Source organism: Vombatus ursinus, unplaced genomic scaffold, assembly GCF_900497805.2.
Source record: "Vombatus ursinus unplaced genomic scaffold, bare-nosed wombat genome assembly UNPS02014832.1, whole genome shotgun sequence".
Classification (NCBI taxonomy): Eukaryota; Metazoa; Chordata; class Mammalia; order Diprotodontia; family Vombatidae; genus Vombatus; species Vombatus ursinus.
The window spans coordinates 77,382,558-77,399,485 of record NW_020954610.1 but is presented as its reverse complement, the minus strand read 5'-3'; the positions used below and the strand labels follow the sequence as shown (position 1 = coordinate 77,399,485).

General features: G+C 41.9%; 1 protein-coding gene across 1 annotated transcript in view; it reads left to right on the top strand.

The window, feature by feature from the left end:
* Positions 1-4,213: 4,213 nt before the first annotated feature.
* The window catches only part of LOC114025979 (coronin-2A-like), a 159,734-nt gene continuing 147,019 nt past the window's right edge, over positions 4,214-16,928 (top strand). The window contains exon 1 of the mRNA XM_027839530.1: positions 4,214-4,660. Within this exon, the coding sequence (XP_027695331.1) occupies positions 4,646-4,660 (15 nt within the window). The 5' untranslated portion in view covers positions 4,214-4,645. The remainder of the gene's footprint in view (positions 4,661-16,928) is intronic.

The window sequence follows — 16,928 nt, the reverse complement described above, 5'->3', positions numbered from 1 at the left end:
TGCCTTACCAATGCACTTTGAGACTTGGGTTACATTTGTATTTCCAGCACCCAACATAGTTCATGCCACCTATTAAGCACTCAATAAATGTTTATTTGTTGAATGGATGATTAGTTGATCAATTTCTCACCTCTGTACATTTGCACTAGTCATCCCTCATGCCTGGCAGGCACTCTTTCCTTATCTCTGCTTTTCAGAATCTTCATTCTGAAGATCTTCATTCACTTCTGTGAAGGAAGATCTAGCACTAATGTGCTAGGTCTTTGATGAAACCTTTTTAAAATCCCCTCCCAAAAAAATAAGTGCTGTCTTTTCTTAAATTACTCTGTGTTTACCTATCTTTGTAAAAATTATATCATCTTATGATACTATTATAGAACCACCTCCTCCCCTCCCCCAGCCAATACATCTAGCATAAAACTGAGCACAGGCTAAGAGCTTAATACATTTGAATGGAATTGGATTGATATATTTCTACCATCTATCTCGTAGGGTAGTTGTGAGGAAAATGCTATACAAATATTAAAACATTGTATAAATGTGATGGACTTTTATTATTTGAATTAAACAGAACTAAATAGGATTGTGGAAGGGAAGAAAGTATGTTAGGATAATAATAAAAACAATTGGTATGCATATGTTTTGCCTCCTCACAACAGCCCTGTGCTATAGATTCTACAAGTATTATTATCACTATTATACCACACAAGAAATACTATTGTAGTAGAATAACTCCCACATGTAGCAAAGATTAGGAGAGGAACCCATGAGGTAACCCTCTCTCTCCCTCTTTGTCCTGGGCTTCTAACTCACACCAACAATAGTCTAGGGGAAATTTATGGTTTCAGATTACAGGTCTCTTTCTTTGCTTTTTATTTCTCCTTATCACTTTGAACTAGCTTAGAAAGCGCTCACCATCAGGTTTGGGAATTGGGGGGGGGAAGAGGGGGAGAGCCTCACACAAAGATTATTGGACACAAATACATTTTATACGATACTGGAATAAATGGTTGCAAAGATGTGGACAGAAATCACAGCGAGAAAGGGGAATAGCTGTGAGGATGTGCTGATTGGGTGCTGCTAGCTTCCATAGGAACCCAACCTTTCCTGTGTTAACTCCTTCTCATTGAGGAAAAAAACGAAGCAAAATTTCTAGAGCAGTGAGGAAATTAACGGCAGTTGTCATCCCATCTCAGACCATAAAAGGAGGAGGTATTTGTCATTAAGAACAACAGGCTTCATCTCACCCAACCTGGTCAGCTAGGTTGGGTGCTCTCTGCCACCAGGTGGCTACTGAACTAGGCTTCTTTCAGAATTTTTAAAATATTAATTAATTAATTAATTTTTAGTTTTCAACATTCATTTCCATAATTCTTTGAGTTCCAAATTTTCTCCCCCTCCCTCCTTTCTCCCCACCCCAATCTGACATAGGCTCTACATATACATTCATATTAAACATTTCCACATTAGCCATGTTGTAAAGAAGAATTAGAACCTATGGGAGGAACCACGAGAAAGAACCAAAAAAAAGAGAGAGAGAGTGAGAGTGAGAGCAAATAGTATACTTCAATCTGCATTCAGACTCCATAGTTCTTTTTCTGGATGTGGATAGCATTTTCCATCATGAGCCTTTGAAGGGAATAGGAGAGAAGCACAAATCTGATGCTAAGTGCTTGACTCTGCCAAAGGCCACATGCCCTCAAGATACAGGTGACCTGACCTTCTACTCCTGGGTTGTGGCTTTCTCCTTCTACCCTGAGTTGTCTGCAAACAAAGGTACCCACTAGTGTTGTTCCTTTGTGTCTTACTCTTTGTGACCCTGTGGATCATAGCACACTGATATTGTCCATGGGGTCTTCCTGGCAAAGATACTGGAGTGGTTTGCCATATCATTATCCAGTGGATTAAGGCAAACAGAGGTTAAGTGACATGTCCAGGTCTTAAGTGCCTGAGGTAAAATTTTAACTCAGGTCTTCCTGACTCCAGACACAGGGATCTATCCATTGAGCCATCTAGCTACTTCCCTATCCATTGAGCCATCTATCTCTATCCACTAATAAAAGACCTCAATGGCCTGTGGGCTCCTGGGAATACAACTCCATCTTCATGGTTATGTCAGTATCGGATTCAGGGTTATACCATTTTACAAAGCATAGGTTCATGGAAGGGTCATAAAATCATAGATTTATATCTATGGAAGGAACCTTAGAGTTCATCTACCAGAGGTGGGGAAACCTGCAGCCTCGAGGCCATATCTGGCCCTCTAGGTCCTCAAGTGCAGCCCCTTGGACTGAATCCAAACTTCACAGAACAAATCCTCTTAATAAAAGGATTTGTTCTGTAAAACTTGGACTCAGTCAAAAGGCCGCGCCCAAGGACCTAGCGGGCCACATGTGGCCTTGAGGCTGCAGGTTCCCCACTCCTGAAGTCCAACCCCCTCATTTTACTGAGAAACTTTTTTTCTTTTTACTACACTTTACTGGGAAACTGAGGCCCAGAGAAAGTTAAGTAGGTTGCCCAAGGCCACACAGGCAGTACATATCAAAGTCAGACTTCAAACCCAATCCAAAGTCATAGATTTTTTCATTGTACCACCACATTGTCCCACCTGGCGCAACCCTCTTATGTTATAGAGGAGGAAACTGAGGGCCAGAGTAGCTAAGCAAATTGCCCAGGATCACATGGCTAGTAAGCATCAGAAACCAAATTTATTTCCCTGACTCCAGATTTAGCATACTATCTGTATACTATCCCCTCCCTGTACCCTTTCTTACCCTACCTTCTCAGTGATGGACCATCTCTCCTATTTTACTGAAAAAAAAAAACCAAAGTAAAGCAGAGGCCATCCATTGAGAGCTCTCTCTCTCTGTCTCTGTCTCTGTCTCTTTCTTTCTCTCTGTCTTTAATTCCACATCTTAAAACACCTCATTCGTTTCTGACGTAGAAAGCTTATAGTGGGCCAGGGGCCCAAAGAAAAGCAGGATATGATTACATCTGAAGGCTATCGGTCAAATTTCAATATTTGATACATAAAAGTTAGGGAGGAGGGGGTAGTTAAGGTGTTAAGACAGTGTCCCCAAGAAATCCCCTTAACGTGATGGAATTCATAGACTAAATATCTATAGACCATAATAAGGGAAAAACAAGCATGAATATTAAAATTTGTCAAACACTTGTATTTTATTTCTTTAAACTAGTTACAAAAAATGTCCTTTTACTTATGAGAATGGACTGCCCAATCCCTAAGACAGGCCTAGTGGTTCTGAGCATGCTAATTATTAAACGTATAAATTTCAGATTCAGATTTAACAAACATTAATCACTAATCATGTATTCAGCAGCTATGTGTAGGACATAGAGAACTGGCCTTGCAACCAGAAAGACTTGTATATGCCTCTGGCTGCGTGACCTGGTTCAGGTCATTTAATCTCCTGGTGTAGTAGACATTTCTCTATCACTAAAAACTGAAAAGAAAGTGCTGACCTGAATCAGTATGGGGAGTTTCCTTATGGAAGAACTTCCTATATCAGTGAAATCTCGGGTCCTGCTCCTATGCCTATGCCTTGATGCACTCTAGGGCTTGGGGAGTGGGAATTGGAGTTTGTCTATCCTTTGATATGCAAGGTTTTGGAGAGTGGGGTGGAGCATGGAGATATTTTAAGGAGGGTGACCATGACCCCTCTAGGTAGGACAAGTGGAATCGGAGGGACAGCCCATAACATCACCTGACTTCTCTGGACCCACCCTGGCTCAGGCTCCGCAGAGAGAACTTTCCCTGGACACCCTGTGCTGGCATCAGGGTCCCCTGAAGCAGAGCCGCAGGAATGATCCCAGCGGCAGCACCCACTCCCTGCGGCTACAGCAGCTGCTGCACAGCCAGGGGCTCCCTCCCCTCCCCTCCCCTTCCCGGGGGGTGGGGGGGCAAAGGCGGGAGACGCTCAGAATCAGAATGGAAAAGGAACCATCTGTTTGGAAGGAGAGGCTCGGGCTGGGCTCCTGTGGTCACCCCTACGTCATTCGATGCAGGGGGACAGGTTGTTTTAGGTAGGAAGGGGACTTGGGTTAGGTGTCTTCCGGTCTCCGCCCTCTGCTCATGAATATGCAGTTTGTCCCTGCAAAGGCTCCTATTTCTGCCTTTCACACAAAAGGAAGCGAATCTCTTATTTTCTCTCCTCCTCCCTCCTTGTTTCTCCACCCACACCCTGTGTCTGCCTGCTCGCTAGTTACTGTACATTGCAGTGCTTCTGTGTGTGCGCGCGCGTGAGAGAGAGAGAGAGAGAGAGAGAGAGAGAGAGAGAGAGAGAGAGAGAACGAGAGAACGAGAGAGCACTATGCATTGACTGCTAGCAGAATTGTTTTCAGGTGGTTTTTTTCTGTTGGACCCTCCCAAATCTCTCCTGCTTCCACCGGCAGGGAAAAGCAAGAAATATTTCAGTCATGATTTATGAATGAACGTGACTCCCTCTGCCAAGGATTATTGTCTCTGGTTTCGGAGAGGGAGAGGTAGGAGACCGACAAAGGGGAGTGAGGACCAGGACGGGAAGAAAGGCTGGAGTCGACTTCTGTGTCTTGGAAAAGACTCTGCAATCAAGACTGATTGAGGAGACAGCTTCCACCCAGTCCCCTATACCTGGAGTCATTCTGCATGGTCATCACAAAGGTAATAAGCCTTCTGGAAAGACTTGGGGATGGAAATGAGGATAGGGATGGGGATGGAGAGCACGGTACACTTAGCATCCCAATGCGGTGAGAGGATGAGGGAACTCTCTATCAACCCTGAGGTTCTTTCCTGGCAGAGATGTTTTCTTCTAACTCTGGATCTGGGAAGTGAGGAAGAAACAATGGAGTCAAAGTTGCTGGATGCTTAGATACGCTGTTGGGCTTTGGTCATTTTCCTCAAACTTTGACTCCGCTGGGAGGCAGCTGCTTTGGGGAGGGCTACATTGTCCTAAAAGAACTTAGGTCCTTCTAAGACAACAGCACCAGCATGGCTCTTTCAATTGCTCCTCCAGGAAAGGATTTGTGTCCCCTTTGCTGTAATCTAATTCATATCCAAGATAAAGCTGTCTTTTATAATGCATATATTCCATTGGTTGGTTTTCCTGACCCAGAGGAGCAGTCATTCCAGTGTGGTTTGTGGTGGTTTTTCTGATACTATGTGGTTAAATTAAATCACAGGTAGCCCTGAATCTGCGGCAGGTTGCTCAGTTGCATAAACTCTAGAAAGACGCTTGCTCCCCAATCCTAAGGTAATGAAGACAATCCAAGATTCCACTGATTCTCATGGAAACTCTGGGCCTGGTCTGTGACAGCTGCTTTGAGCTGGGGAGAGGGAGGGATGTTGTTTTGGAAAGGTGACCCCCTAGACCTGCAGCCCTGGAAGTTGGCTAAGGATAAGAGCGGTGCAGTGGTAAACTGGGGAGGCCCAAGATTATAATTGTAGAGGTTTTATTGGAGCAGCACATACCTTCTGCTGTGTCACTGTGGCCTGCATTATCAAGGGGAGAGGCCAGGAGGGGGAGTGTGGAGGGAAGCTTAGGTGCCTTGTGTAAACTTGGGATGGCTTTTGAATCTCCTTCAGCCAAACACCTTGCCTTTAATCTGGGTGCTCGTGAGCCAGTGGCAGACAAAGTATACTAGAAGGTCCCCTTTCCCCTTTGCGAAATGAAAGAACATTTCTTATCGCTGCCCCCTCAAACATATCCTGGAATTGTGTAAGTTCCCATCATATTTAAGTTCTGACTACAGTTATAGGTAGCTTGACAGATGTATGTGTGTGTGTGTGTCTTTGTGTGTATTGGACTCTAGAATTATGGCTTCTCAATTTTCTTGAAATCCATTAACTCACTTGAATGGCTATCATCATTACTCTTGTTATTTATTAATAATTTACACTTAGGTGGTACTTTGTACTTTATGACCACCTTCTCCTTCAGTCCCACCTCCCTTCTATTAGCCCTTTCCCTTTTCTTCCCCTTTACCCTTCCTGCTTCTTCCCTCCCTTCTATCCCCCTTCCCTTTTCTTTCCCCTTTTCCCTCCTGCTGCCTATAGAGCAAGTTAGATTTCTATACCTGATTATGTTATTCCCTTCTTGAGCCAAATCTGATGAGAGTAAGGTTCAAACAGTGCTCATTCTCCTTCCTTCTTTCCCTCTGCTCTAATAGGTTTTTATGTCTTTTCCTATAATGTAATTTACCCTTGTCTGCCTCCTCCTTTCTCAGTACATTTTCTTAGATCAGACTAATCCACTTACTTGGATCCATTTAACCCACTTGATTAGATTTTTTATTTTATCATTACATCAAAGTCAACTTACATCCACCCCCTTTATGTATACTCCTTTAACATGGTATAATAACAATACAGTTCTCAAGAGTTGGCAAGTGTCATCTTCCCTTGTAGGGATGTAAACAGTTTGCCCTTATTAACAACATATTGTATCTTTCTGTCCCATTTACCTTTTTATGTCTCTCTTGAATCTTGTACTTGAAGATCAAATTTTTTGTTGAGCTCTGGTCTTTTTATCAGGAAGGTTTGGAAGTCCCCTATTTCATTGAATATCCATCTTCTCCCCTGAAAAATCATGCTCATTTTCACTGGGTAGTTGATCCTTGGCTGAAGTCCAAGCTCCTTTGCCTTATGAAATATCATGTTCCACGCCCCACAGACTATTAATGTAGAAGCTGCAAGGTCCTGTGTAATCCTGACTGTGGTTCCGTGATATTTAAATTGTTGCAGTATTTTCTCTTTCATCTGGTAATTTTGGAATTTGGCTATAATATTCCTTGGCATTTTCAATTTGGGATCTCTTTCAGGTGGGGAGCAGTGGAGTCTTTCTATGGTTATTTTACCTTCTGGTTCTAGGACTTCAGGGTAGTTTTCCTGTCCAGGCTCTTTTTTTCATCATGATTTTCAGGTAGGCCAATAATTTTTAAATTCTCTCTCCTGGATCGATTTTCCAGGTCAGTTGTTTTACCCATGAGGTATTTTACCTTTTTATCTATTTTTTCATTTTTTTGTTTCTGTTTGACTGGTTCTTGCTCTCTCATTAGTTTCCATTTGTCCAATTCTAGTTTTTAACATATTATTTTCTTCTGTTAGATTTTGTACTTTCTTCTCCAATTGGCCAACTGTATTTTTAAGGGATTTGTTTTCTTCAGTATACTTTTTTTTTCCAGTTGGCCAATTGTGTTTTTTAGGGACTTGTTTTCTTCAGTGTACTTTTTTTCCAATTGACCAATTGTATTTTTTAAGGACTCCTCTACCACTCTCATCTGACTTTTAAAATCCTTCTTGAGCTCTTCTAAGAAGGCTTTTTGGGCTTCAGACCAGTTCATATTCCCTTTTGATGTTGCAGATGTGGGTTTGTTAACAATGTTGTCCTCTTCAGAATTTCTGTCTTGATCTTCACTCTTCTCATTATATGAATCTGTCATTCGTTTCTTTTTACTCATGGTGTTTCTTTATTCCCTGGCCTTTAAAGAGATTAAGCTCTCCTGCTGGGGAGCAGAGGGCACTGACCCAAGCTTCTTGTGTTGGGAGCCTAGGTCTTGGTCACTGACTTTGTGTGCTGGGGCCTCTTATGTTGGCAATTGGAGGCTGTAGGGTTTTGGCAGCTTACCTGGTGTTGGGCTGGAATCAGCAAGGCTGCGACTTTCAGGTAAATCTAGGTTGCCTGCTTTTCCTTTCCTTTAGCTTTCTTCAGCTCCTTTTAGATGGGTGCTGCAGGGTGTTTATCTGTCTGGGGCCCCTTGCAGTACTGATCTCTTAGTTCTGCTGAGGCACTGGGAGACTCCTTTGCTGTAGAATGCCGAGGCACCTGGTGGTTTTCTGAGCTGGTTTCCACCGATTTCCCCGCCCTCACTGAGGCACTCGGAGGTCCAGCTGTTGGTGTTTGCCTGCTGGACCACCTGGGCTTCAGGATCTCCTCTTGGTTGGCATTTGGAGGCTGTAGGGTTCTGACAGCTTACCTGGTGTTGGGTTGGAATCAGCAAGGCTGGAACTTTCGGGGAACTCTAGGTTGCTTTCTTCAGCTCCTTTCAGATGAATGCTACAGGGTGCTTATCCACCTGGGGCTCTTTGTAGTGCTGCTTCCTGTATAATTTTGCTGAGGCACTGGGAGACCCGTTTGCTGTAGAATGCTAAAATGGGTCTTTCCACTAGCTGTCTGGGATGCCTCCGGTTCTGCGCTGCTCCTCTTCCCCCAGGGTAAGAAGGGCCTTTCCTGTTAAACCCTCAAGCTACCTGGGCTACTGCACTGCTGCTCCCTGTCTTTCTTCTAGTTCAGCTGTTCCAGGGTTTTTTCTGGGGCGATATTTTCTGGGCTTTCAGAGGTTGATAGGGGAGGGTGAGAGCGACTACCTTTTTACTCCACCATCTTGGCTCCCGGAAGCAGAAGTATCGGTACTTTGTACTTTATAAAAAACTTTCATACATTATCTCATTTGGTATGATAGCTTTTGCCATCAGTCCCAAAAGCAAGGTTTGGACACTCATTTTGAGCTGGGTGGGAGAAAGTCAAGCGAACAGACCTCCGTTTTCATGCCTACCTTGATCACCTCCTATCAGCAAAATCCTGTTCCAAGTAAGAATCCTTACTGGGAATGAAATGCTTCAATTCTTTTACCTCACAGATCATACATGGCTGAGTCAGGACACAAACTCACATTTCTATGTTCAATGGTTTTTTTTTCTACAGGGCTCTCTATGATATAACACAGGTATACTGAAATTCCATTTTCCTTCCTTCGTGCCCCATCACAGAATAAGGATGACAGCCTAGTTAGTTTCTAGAGAAACTCATATTGCTTCTAACACAATTATGCCAGCAATTGGTAAATGCGGCCTCTTCTGAGGGCAGCTCTGTGATAACTCATAAAGCATATGGGGACGCATTGACCCATGTTCTGCTGAGTTTGGTGAGACTATCCCTTGGCACAAGAAGAATACATAGCTTCCTTTGCCAGGAGTGGCCCAGTTCTGTTTGAACACAGACACAGACTAGAAACGTTCACCAGGAACTAACTTGTTTTCTTCTCTCACATGAGTAGAGATGGGGGGAGGGGAAGGAGAAAGAACACAATCTACTCACCCAACAGGAAGCATCTTCTCCATGCCCCCCACGACTCTGAGGGAGAGGCCAAAGTGTTTTTAGGGAACACATGTGGGGCAGGACTCTGTACCACAGCTGTTCCCTGCTTTGGTAGATTGTGTATGCTTTTTGCTTACAGAAGCAGAGTGCCCCATTTCACCAGCTTTTCCATGTGTCTTGGCCCTAGAACCTATATTCAGTTTTTGCCTCTAAAAATGACTAAACAGGGAACTTAGAATAGGTGTAGGCAAGGTAGGGGCCTCAGGAATGAAATGGGGTCACAGTGAGGTGTACCTTCGACAGTCAATAAAAAAAAAACACACCAATTTTATTGATATAGTTTGTTTTTATGTTACCTAAAATTTCCCCTGTATACTTCCCCTTCCCCTCACCAAAATCCATCCCTTATAGCAAAAATTTAGTTTTAAAAAGAACAAAAAAGGAGAAAAATTCAGCAAAACTAATCAATACATTGTAAAAAATTTCCAACATTATATGTAATATTCCACACCCAGAGATCCCTTTCCCCCACCTCAGCAAAGGAGTTGGGAGAGGCACCTTCTTATTTCTTTTCTTTAGGGCCAGGCTTGTGCTTTGTAGTTTTTCAGTATACATTTTTAATGATTTTGTGATTGTTCTTTCCACTTGTCTACTATGACTTTTAGTAATTGGCCAGATGCGTATTGTCAGAATTCTGCTCTCCCTGGCGTGTAAGTCTTTATTTTATGAGATATCAAATAACATACATGATAGTAAAGGTTTAAAGATGCTGATGAACAGTAACTGAAAGGGAATGTGATTTTCCTGGGACACTCAAGTGCCTCGCCCTGATTTCTCAATGTACAAGATCCATCTGTTGGTTTAGCACTTTGTTCTGATAAACAGGCACTTGGAAAAATGCAACAGAATTATCATCTCCCTTTTAATAGCTACGGTGGGGAGGAACAAATGAATGGAAACATTCCTATAACTGATCTAGTGTCATTCTTCTCTTCAGACTTGGAAGCATGCAAGATAACCAACCCCTCTCCATGCCCTCCTCCCACTCTTAGAAACATAGGAACTATTCATAAGTCAGGGCTATTCCAAAGATACGGGAAGATGGACTGGGAGGGTTGCAGAATATGGCTGGCTAACTATCTCCTAATCCCTAACCACTATCTAATACTCCGTTTTGTGGGTAAAGACCTAGGGTTGAACTTGGTTCCAGGGTTATTCTGGAGCAATGCATTCCCCAGGCCTGAGATTTCCCCAGGATTGAGAGGGGAACAAAGAAAGCTTTGGTATGCTTGAGCTCTCCACCCAGTCTGAACAACCATTTGGGACTTTGGAGGGGATGCAGAGAAGAAGTTGAGGGGATATTAGAGCAGAAAGGTATATGCCTTTTGGGAAATTGTTACTCATCATGAAAACTGCCAGAAGATGTTCTACAGTCCACACACACCTCCATATATACATACACTCTAGGGGAAGGAATCATTTTCATTGCCACTGTATGATGGATCTGTGGCTTGTGATCCCCACCTCCGATTTCAGTGAACATGAAATGCTGTAGAGTTTTGTGCTAGGACCTGTGCAGGTATAAAAGCTAGAAAACACAGAATCCCTGCCTTCATGGAGCCTAATGGTCTAGCAGTCTAGCTTACTGTTTCAAGTAGTCATCACCTACTAGCCACTGTAAAACATTTGGCCTGTGAAATTGTCTCTTTCATGTAGAGGGGAACTCGTGGAGACAGAGGAGAGAAAATCATCCTTCCTCAATTCTTCTGTGGCTTCCCTAGACAAAGGAGAGAATGCCATCTCCTTTTCCTACTTCCTCCCACATTCTCTCCAACTGACTTGCCACTGGGCCAGAACCCATGCCCTGAGGACTTAGCCCTTTCATCTGTCAGGGCCCTGTTGGTCTGTTTGGTAAGCCCCTCTCAAAGTCTACCATCTTCTCACTAGCTGCCTTGATGGCATTTGTGTTGCCCCACTCCATTTCCAGTTCTGGAACCATAATCAAATTAGTATAGACATTACTCCTGGAAAGGGTATGTCAATCTATTCCCACATGGTTTTATTCACCAATCCAGTAATTCTCCAAATCAAAATATCTTACTTTAGTCAACAATCTCACATATTTATTGTCTCTTTCTATTAAAATGTAAGCTTCTTAAGGGCAGAGACTGTCCTCAGTTTTGTTTTTTATATCCCCAGCTCTTCAGTACTTGGCACTTAATAATAGTGCTTAATAAATACCTTTGTATTCATTTCATCCATTCATTCATTCATTCATTCATTCATCCCACTTTGCAAATGGCCAAGGTCCTGTTGAGAGGCATGAGAGGGAAAAAAAGCACCCATGGAAAATACAGTATGAGGTTGGGAGAAGAGTTCACCTGCTCCTACCATATAGATTCTGGGGTCTCTTCATTAATGTTGTTCTTTGGACACTAGTCTAGTAGACAATGGCAGAGGAAAGGGCACTGAAGAGCCTGGAGAGAGATTTCCTTCCTTTCTGTAGGACCAGGGATGATTCCTCCTTGCAGGTTTCTATGCCAGGGGTGGGGAACCTGCAGCTTTGAGGCCACGGTGGCCCTCTAGGTCCTCAAGTGCAGCCCTTTGACTGAATTCAAACTTCACAGAACAAATCCTTTTATTAAGGGGATTTGTCTGTGCAATGGTGGGAAGAGATCAAAAGCCTTAGCATACTAGGGTCTGTAGAGGTATGCTTTAAGTATAGTCCTCACCAAACCAGAACTATTTTCCTTATGGACTTGAGGTGTGGGTAGGGGGTGAGGGAAAGAACTGATAAATTTTCCTTATCTTCTCTGCTCACTCTTCACAAATTCTGCTATAACAGATTCAAGGGAGGATGAAATGGATAGAGGTTCTCTTAAATTTATATTGTTCCCCTCCCATCTCAGACTTTTCTGTAGCATAATTTAAATAAGGAGGCCAAGGGAAAATGTTTGAGAGTACCTTTTAGTCTATAATGTAATCTTACCATTAATATGCTAAGTCTTATCCTTAGAAAAACCCTTAGTCACTCAGCCAACTTTACTACCACACACCATTTCTTTCTTCACTCTCTCCATAATAAATATCCTCTCTAGGATTTCTTGAATGATCAGATCTTTAAAATGAAGAATGATACTCCATTGGTTATGAATGATGCCATATAGTATAAGAACCTAGTCTTGCTAGGTGAGTACTGAGGCTGTGACATAGTCATTTCTTGAGGAAATGAGAATATATTTATTTTCTAGCATCCTTGGTAGAAATCATCAGAGGATATGTGTAAGGATACATTGTACTCATTTAAATCCACTCAGCCTTAGCTGATAATATCCAACACTCCAGATGAAATATATCCTTTTCATTGGAGGCAGGGAAGCATATGAATTTTTTTTCATTTTAAACTTAAACACCAAAAAAAAAAAAAAGTATTTCCATATACACAGCAAATGTAAAAAGAAGATTCTATTCTAAGAAAGTATGAATCTCCACTTCATTCTACTTATTCTTAAAAAACCATTTAATAAACTCTACATGTTACTTTCAAAACTGTCTTACTTGTCTGGCCTCTTCTGTTCTCCTCTGTGCGTTTGAAAAATTGTTATAATGGCACTCTTGGCGGGGAGGTTATCACTATTATTAATGCCCCCTTCCCCATAACCTCACCCCAGTTTACCTACAGAAAGAAACCCTATAGCAAAACAAAATAAATCCAATGGTGGACAAAAATACATCTTTTTTTGGGATGAATGTGCATCTCATCATATTCCAAGAGAACCATCCTAACTAGACGAGAATTATGACAACCTTGACTTCCTACAGTGAATTTCTGAGTTAGATTAGACCTCAAACACCATTCAGCCCAACAGAAATCCCCTCTATAGGATCCCTAGCAAGTTGACACTTGAAGATTGTCAGACTGAAGACATTGATGAGGAACTCTATCTCCTAGGACAAACTGTTCTCTCACTCTGAACATTATGATTCTATTTATGCAACCTAAACTAGCTAGCATTAGTTCTTTTTTTGTTTTTTTTGTTTACTCCATCACATTGTTGACTCATGTTGAGCTTGTAGTCTGCTCAGTGCTTTAGGGATATATTGCAAATTGGTTGTTATCCCCTTATAAATGTGTCCTAACTATATGCTATTACCCTGTTATAAGCAAATACAAAGTATTTATATGTTACATAAGTCTTGTCCCATCTCTCTAGCCTTATGATCTTGCCTAGATTCAGCCACTTAGGACTGTTTTTAGCACATAGTATGTTTTAGCTGTTGAGCTAGAGCATTATTTACTGAAATAATAGCCCCAGTGTGGTGGCTAGAGTCAGAGCTGGCTTCTCAGTCAGTAAGACCTGGATTCAAGTTTTACCTCTGACACATACATGTTGTATGACCCTAAGAATAAATAACTTAATCTCTCAGTGCCCAGCATAACTCTGTAAGACCGTTAAGTTTCAGAACAGTTGCTGATTGTCATCAATAAAGAGGATATAGGAATTCTCTACACCAATAAAATCACAGGTCTAGGCCAGAGTCACTTTTTAACATTATGTATGTAGTAGATAGAGGGCTGGGCCTGGAATCAGGAAGATTCATCTTCCTGAGTTCAAATCCGGCCTTAGACACTTATTAGCTATGTGACCCTGGATAAGTCACTTAACCCTGTTTTCCTTAGTTTCTTCATTTGTAAAATGAGTTGGAGAAGGAAATGGCAAACCACTCCATTATCTTTGCCAAGAAAACTCCAAGTGGGGTCACCAAGAGTCACGCATGACTGAAAAACAACTGAACAACAAATGTAGGATAATAGATCTAGATCTGGAAAGTACTTAGATGTCATCTACCTCAACCCCTTCATTTTACAGATGAGGAAACTGAGGCACAGAGAGTTGAAGTGATTTGCCCCAGGTGACATGTGAAGTCATAAGTGCTGGCACTAGAACTTGAATCTAAGTCCTAATGACGGTATATAGGACCTGGAACCCTAAAAGGAAAAGACCATGTCTTTGGGACTCCAAAGACATGGTCTTTTCATTTTAGGGCCTAGGTCCCATGCCCTGTCACTTTGACTCCAAATCCCACACTTAAATTTTTCATAACAATTGAATATATCATATTTTATTATACTTCCTTGCATGATAGTTATTTGTGTTTCTGTCTTTCCTTTTTTCTATCATAAACACCTAGAAAACAGTATAGAATAGGGGTAAAAATGAAGGTTTTGATTCTTGGCTATGATGCTTACTAGTTATGTGGTACTAGATAAAGTCACTTTATACCTCTCTAAGCCTCAGTTTCTTAATCTATAAAATGGAGCTAATAACATTTTTTTTTTTTTAGGCAGTTGGGGTTAAGTGACTTGCCCAGGGTCACACTGCTAGTAAGTGTCAAGTGTTTGGTCCGAGGTCACATTTGAACTGAGGTCCTCCTGACTTCAGGACCAGTGCTGTGTCCACTGTGCCACCTAGCTGCTCCTGCTAATAGCATTTTGCTACCTTATTTATTGGTTGTTGTAAGGAAAGTATTTGAAGTACTATAAAAATGTGATGTGTTATTATTAATAGCTATGTTTGTATGTCTGGTACCTACCACAAGGCTATGCACATAGTAGGCACTTATACATGTTCCTTGAATTGTTTTGTAGAATGATGTATATTCACTTGACAGCTTTTAACCTGTAAACTCTTAAACAGCAGAGTCTGTGTGGCATTTAGGTATCCTTGTATTTAGTGCTTAGCATAAGAAGACTAGGCATATTCAATGTCTAATATTCTGTTACAGCTCTTTCTCCCCTACTCTCACTGTCACTCCCAACACCCATCAGGTTGGTGACCTAAGTATGATGATCACCTACCCAACTACCTGAAAGGGCCAGAAGCTAGGACACCCTGGTTTATATTCTTCTATTGAATGAGCCTTTCAATGTAGTTTTGCTTTAAAGAAAAGAAAAAAATTTAAGGAGCTTTGAAGATTGAGGTCATAAGGGGCCCATCGACAGAGGTAAAGGCATGCAAAGTTCCCTTTTGTCTGTCTCTTGGAGTTGTCTCATATATGCATTTACTGTATTGTATTTTGACTCAGTGGAAAGCAAATTAGATACTCTGCATCTTCCAGTGAGCCCGTTTAGGATGAAAAATCTGTACAGAAAGTGGAGACGGAGAGGTTTTGAATATAGTTTGTGTGATCATTCTGTGACCCCAATCTTGTTGCTTTTCTACACATTCCTCCCTCTGCCCCCACAACTCCCCTACTTCTACCCTTTGCTTCTCCTCCATCCCTCCCCCCTTTCCCTTTTCCATTCAGAGCCAAAGCATTGCTGGAAACAGGGCCCATTCCACCTGGTTAATTAAGCTTGCAAGGCCTTCCCTGTGACAGCTGCAGAGCTGATCCCTTTGCAGGGTGAGAGTGAAGGGAATTGTCCCCTTCATCATTAAGGCAGCAGCAACAAGCTGTTTGCCAGTCAGACTCAACAGTGTTGAACAAGCCTCCTGCTGTATGTTTGCTCTGACAACCTCTGAACGTGCTCCCACTGTTGCGTGTTCATTAAACTAGTGAATAAGATGAAGCCTTTCCTTGAAGATGCAAAGCACAGTGCTGAGGAATTATCTCTGGCACTGAAATGGTTTCACATCTGGGAGCTGAGTTGGTCCCATGAGGCAACGGGAAAACTGTTGTGTTGTTGTTAGCATGGAATCTTGGAGATCTGTATTAGACCTAAGCAAGAAACAGCTTTTTAAATAGGCCCTGCAGCTAATTAGACCAGAGAGCTATTTTTATCCCCTAAAGTCTCATCTCAAATAGTAAGTTAAAAAAAAAAAAGAATTCACACACACACACACACACACACACACACACACACACACACACCCCTTAATTAACAAGCATTAATTAAGCGCTTACTATGTACCAGGCACTGTTCCAAGCCTTGGGGAGAGGATAAGGCCTGGACCTGTGATTTTCCTGGTTTAGGGAAATAGTGCAGAAACCTCTACCAATGTAGGTCAGTATCTTTTCTGCAATTTAGATTCTAAAAGAGTTGTCTAAAATACTGAGAGAGTAAGTACACAGCCAGTATGGATCAGAGGTAAGAAGTGAATCCAAGTCTTTCTGGTTTCGAGGCCAGCTTTCTCTCTACCATGCCAAGTTTCTTCATAAGCACTGGAGATAAAAACAGAAACGTGAAACAGTACATGTTCTTGTTAAGGGACCCCTTGAACTTGCCTTTTTGAGTTGCCATATTTTTCAGAAACACCAGACCCAGAGCATTCAGGAGTCCCTGAATGGGTCAAGGATGAAGCCCCACCCTGAATTGACATAATTTGTTATTAGCGCCCCAAGCTGGACTCCCTGTGTGCCCTTGTGAGGGTCAGGACAGTTGGTTAACACTCTCAAGAGGCTTACATTCTAGTAGGGGAGACAACACATATTCATAAGAGTATATATAGAATATATATATGTATGTAAGTGTATATATGTGTGTGTATACACATGCATATACATCCATACATATACATAGATACACACACACATATGTGCATACACACAAATTAATGCAAGGTATTTGGGGGAGGGGATGTCCTAGCAGTTGGGGGAGATCAAGAAGGCTTCATGAGTTAGGTGTTGAGGGTAACCAGGGATATAGACATACGTACGTATATAGATACATACATACATACACACATACATGCATGCATATATATGTCTGTATATGTATATATATATAGGTACATATAAACTAATGCACATTATTAAGAGGAACAGTGTGGAATAATGGAAAGATCACAGGACTTAAAATAAGAAGAGCTAGATTCCAGTGCTGGCTTTTCCACT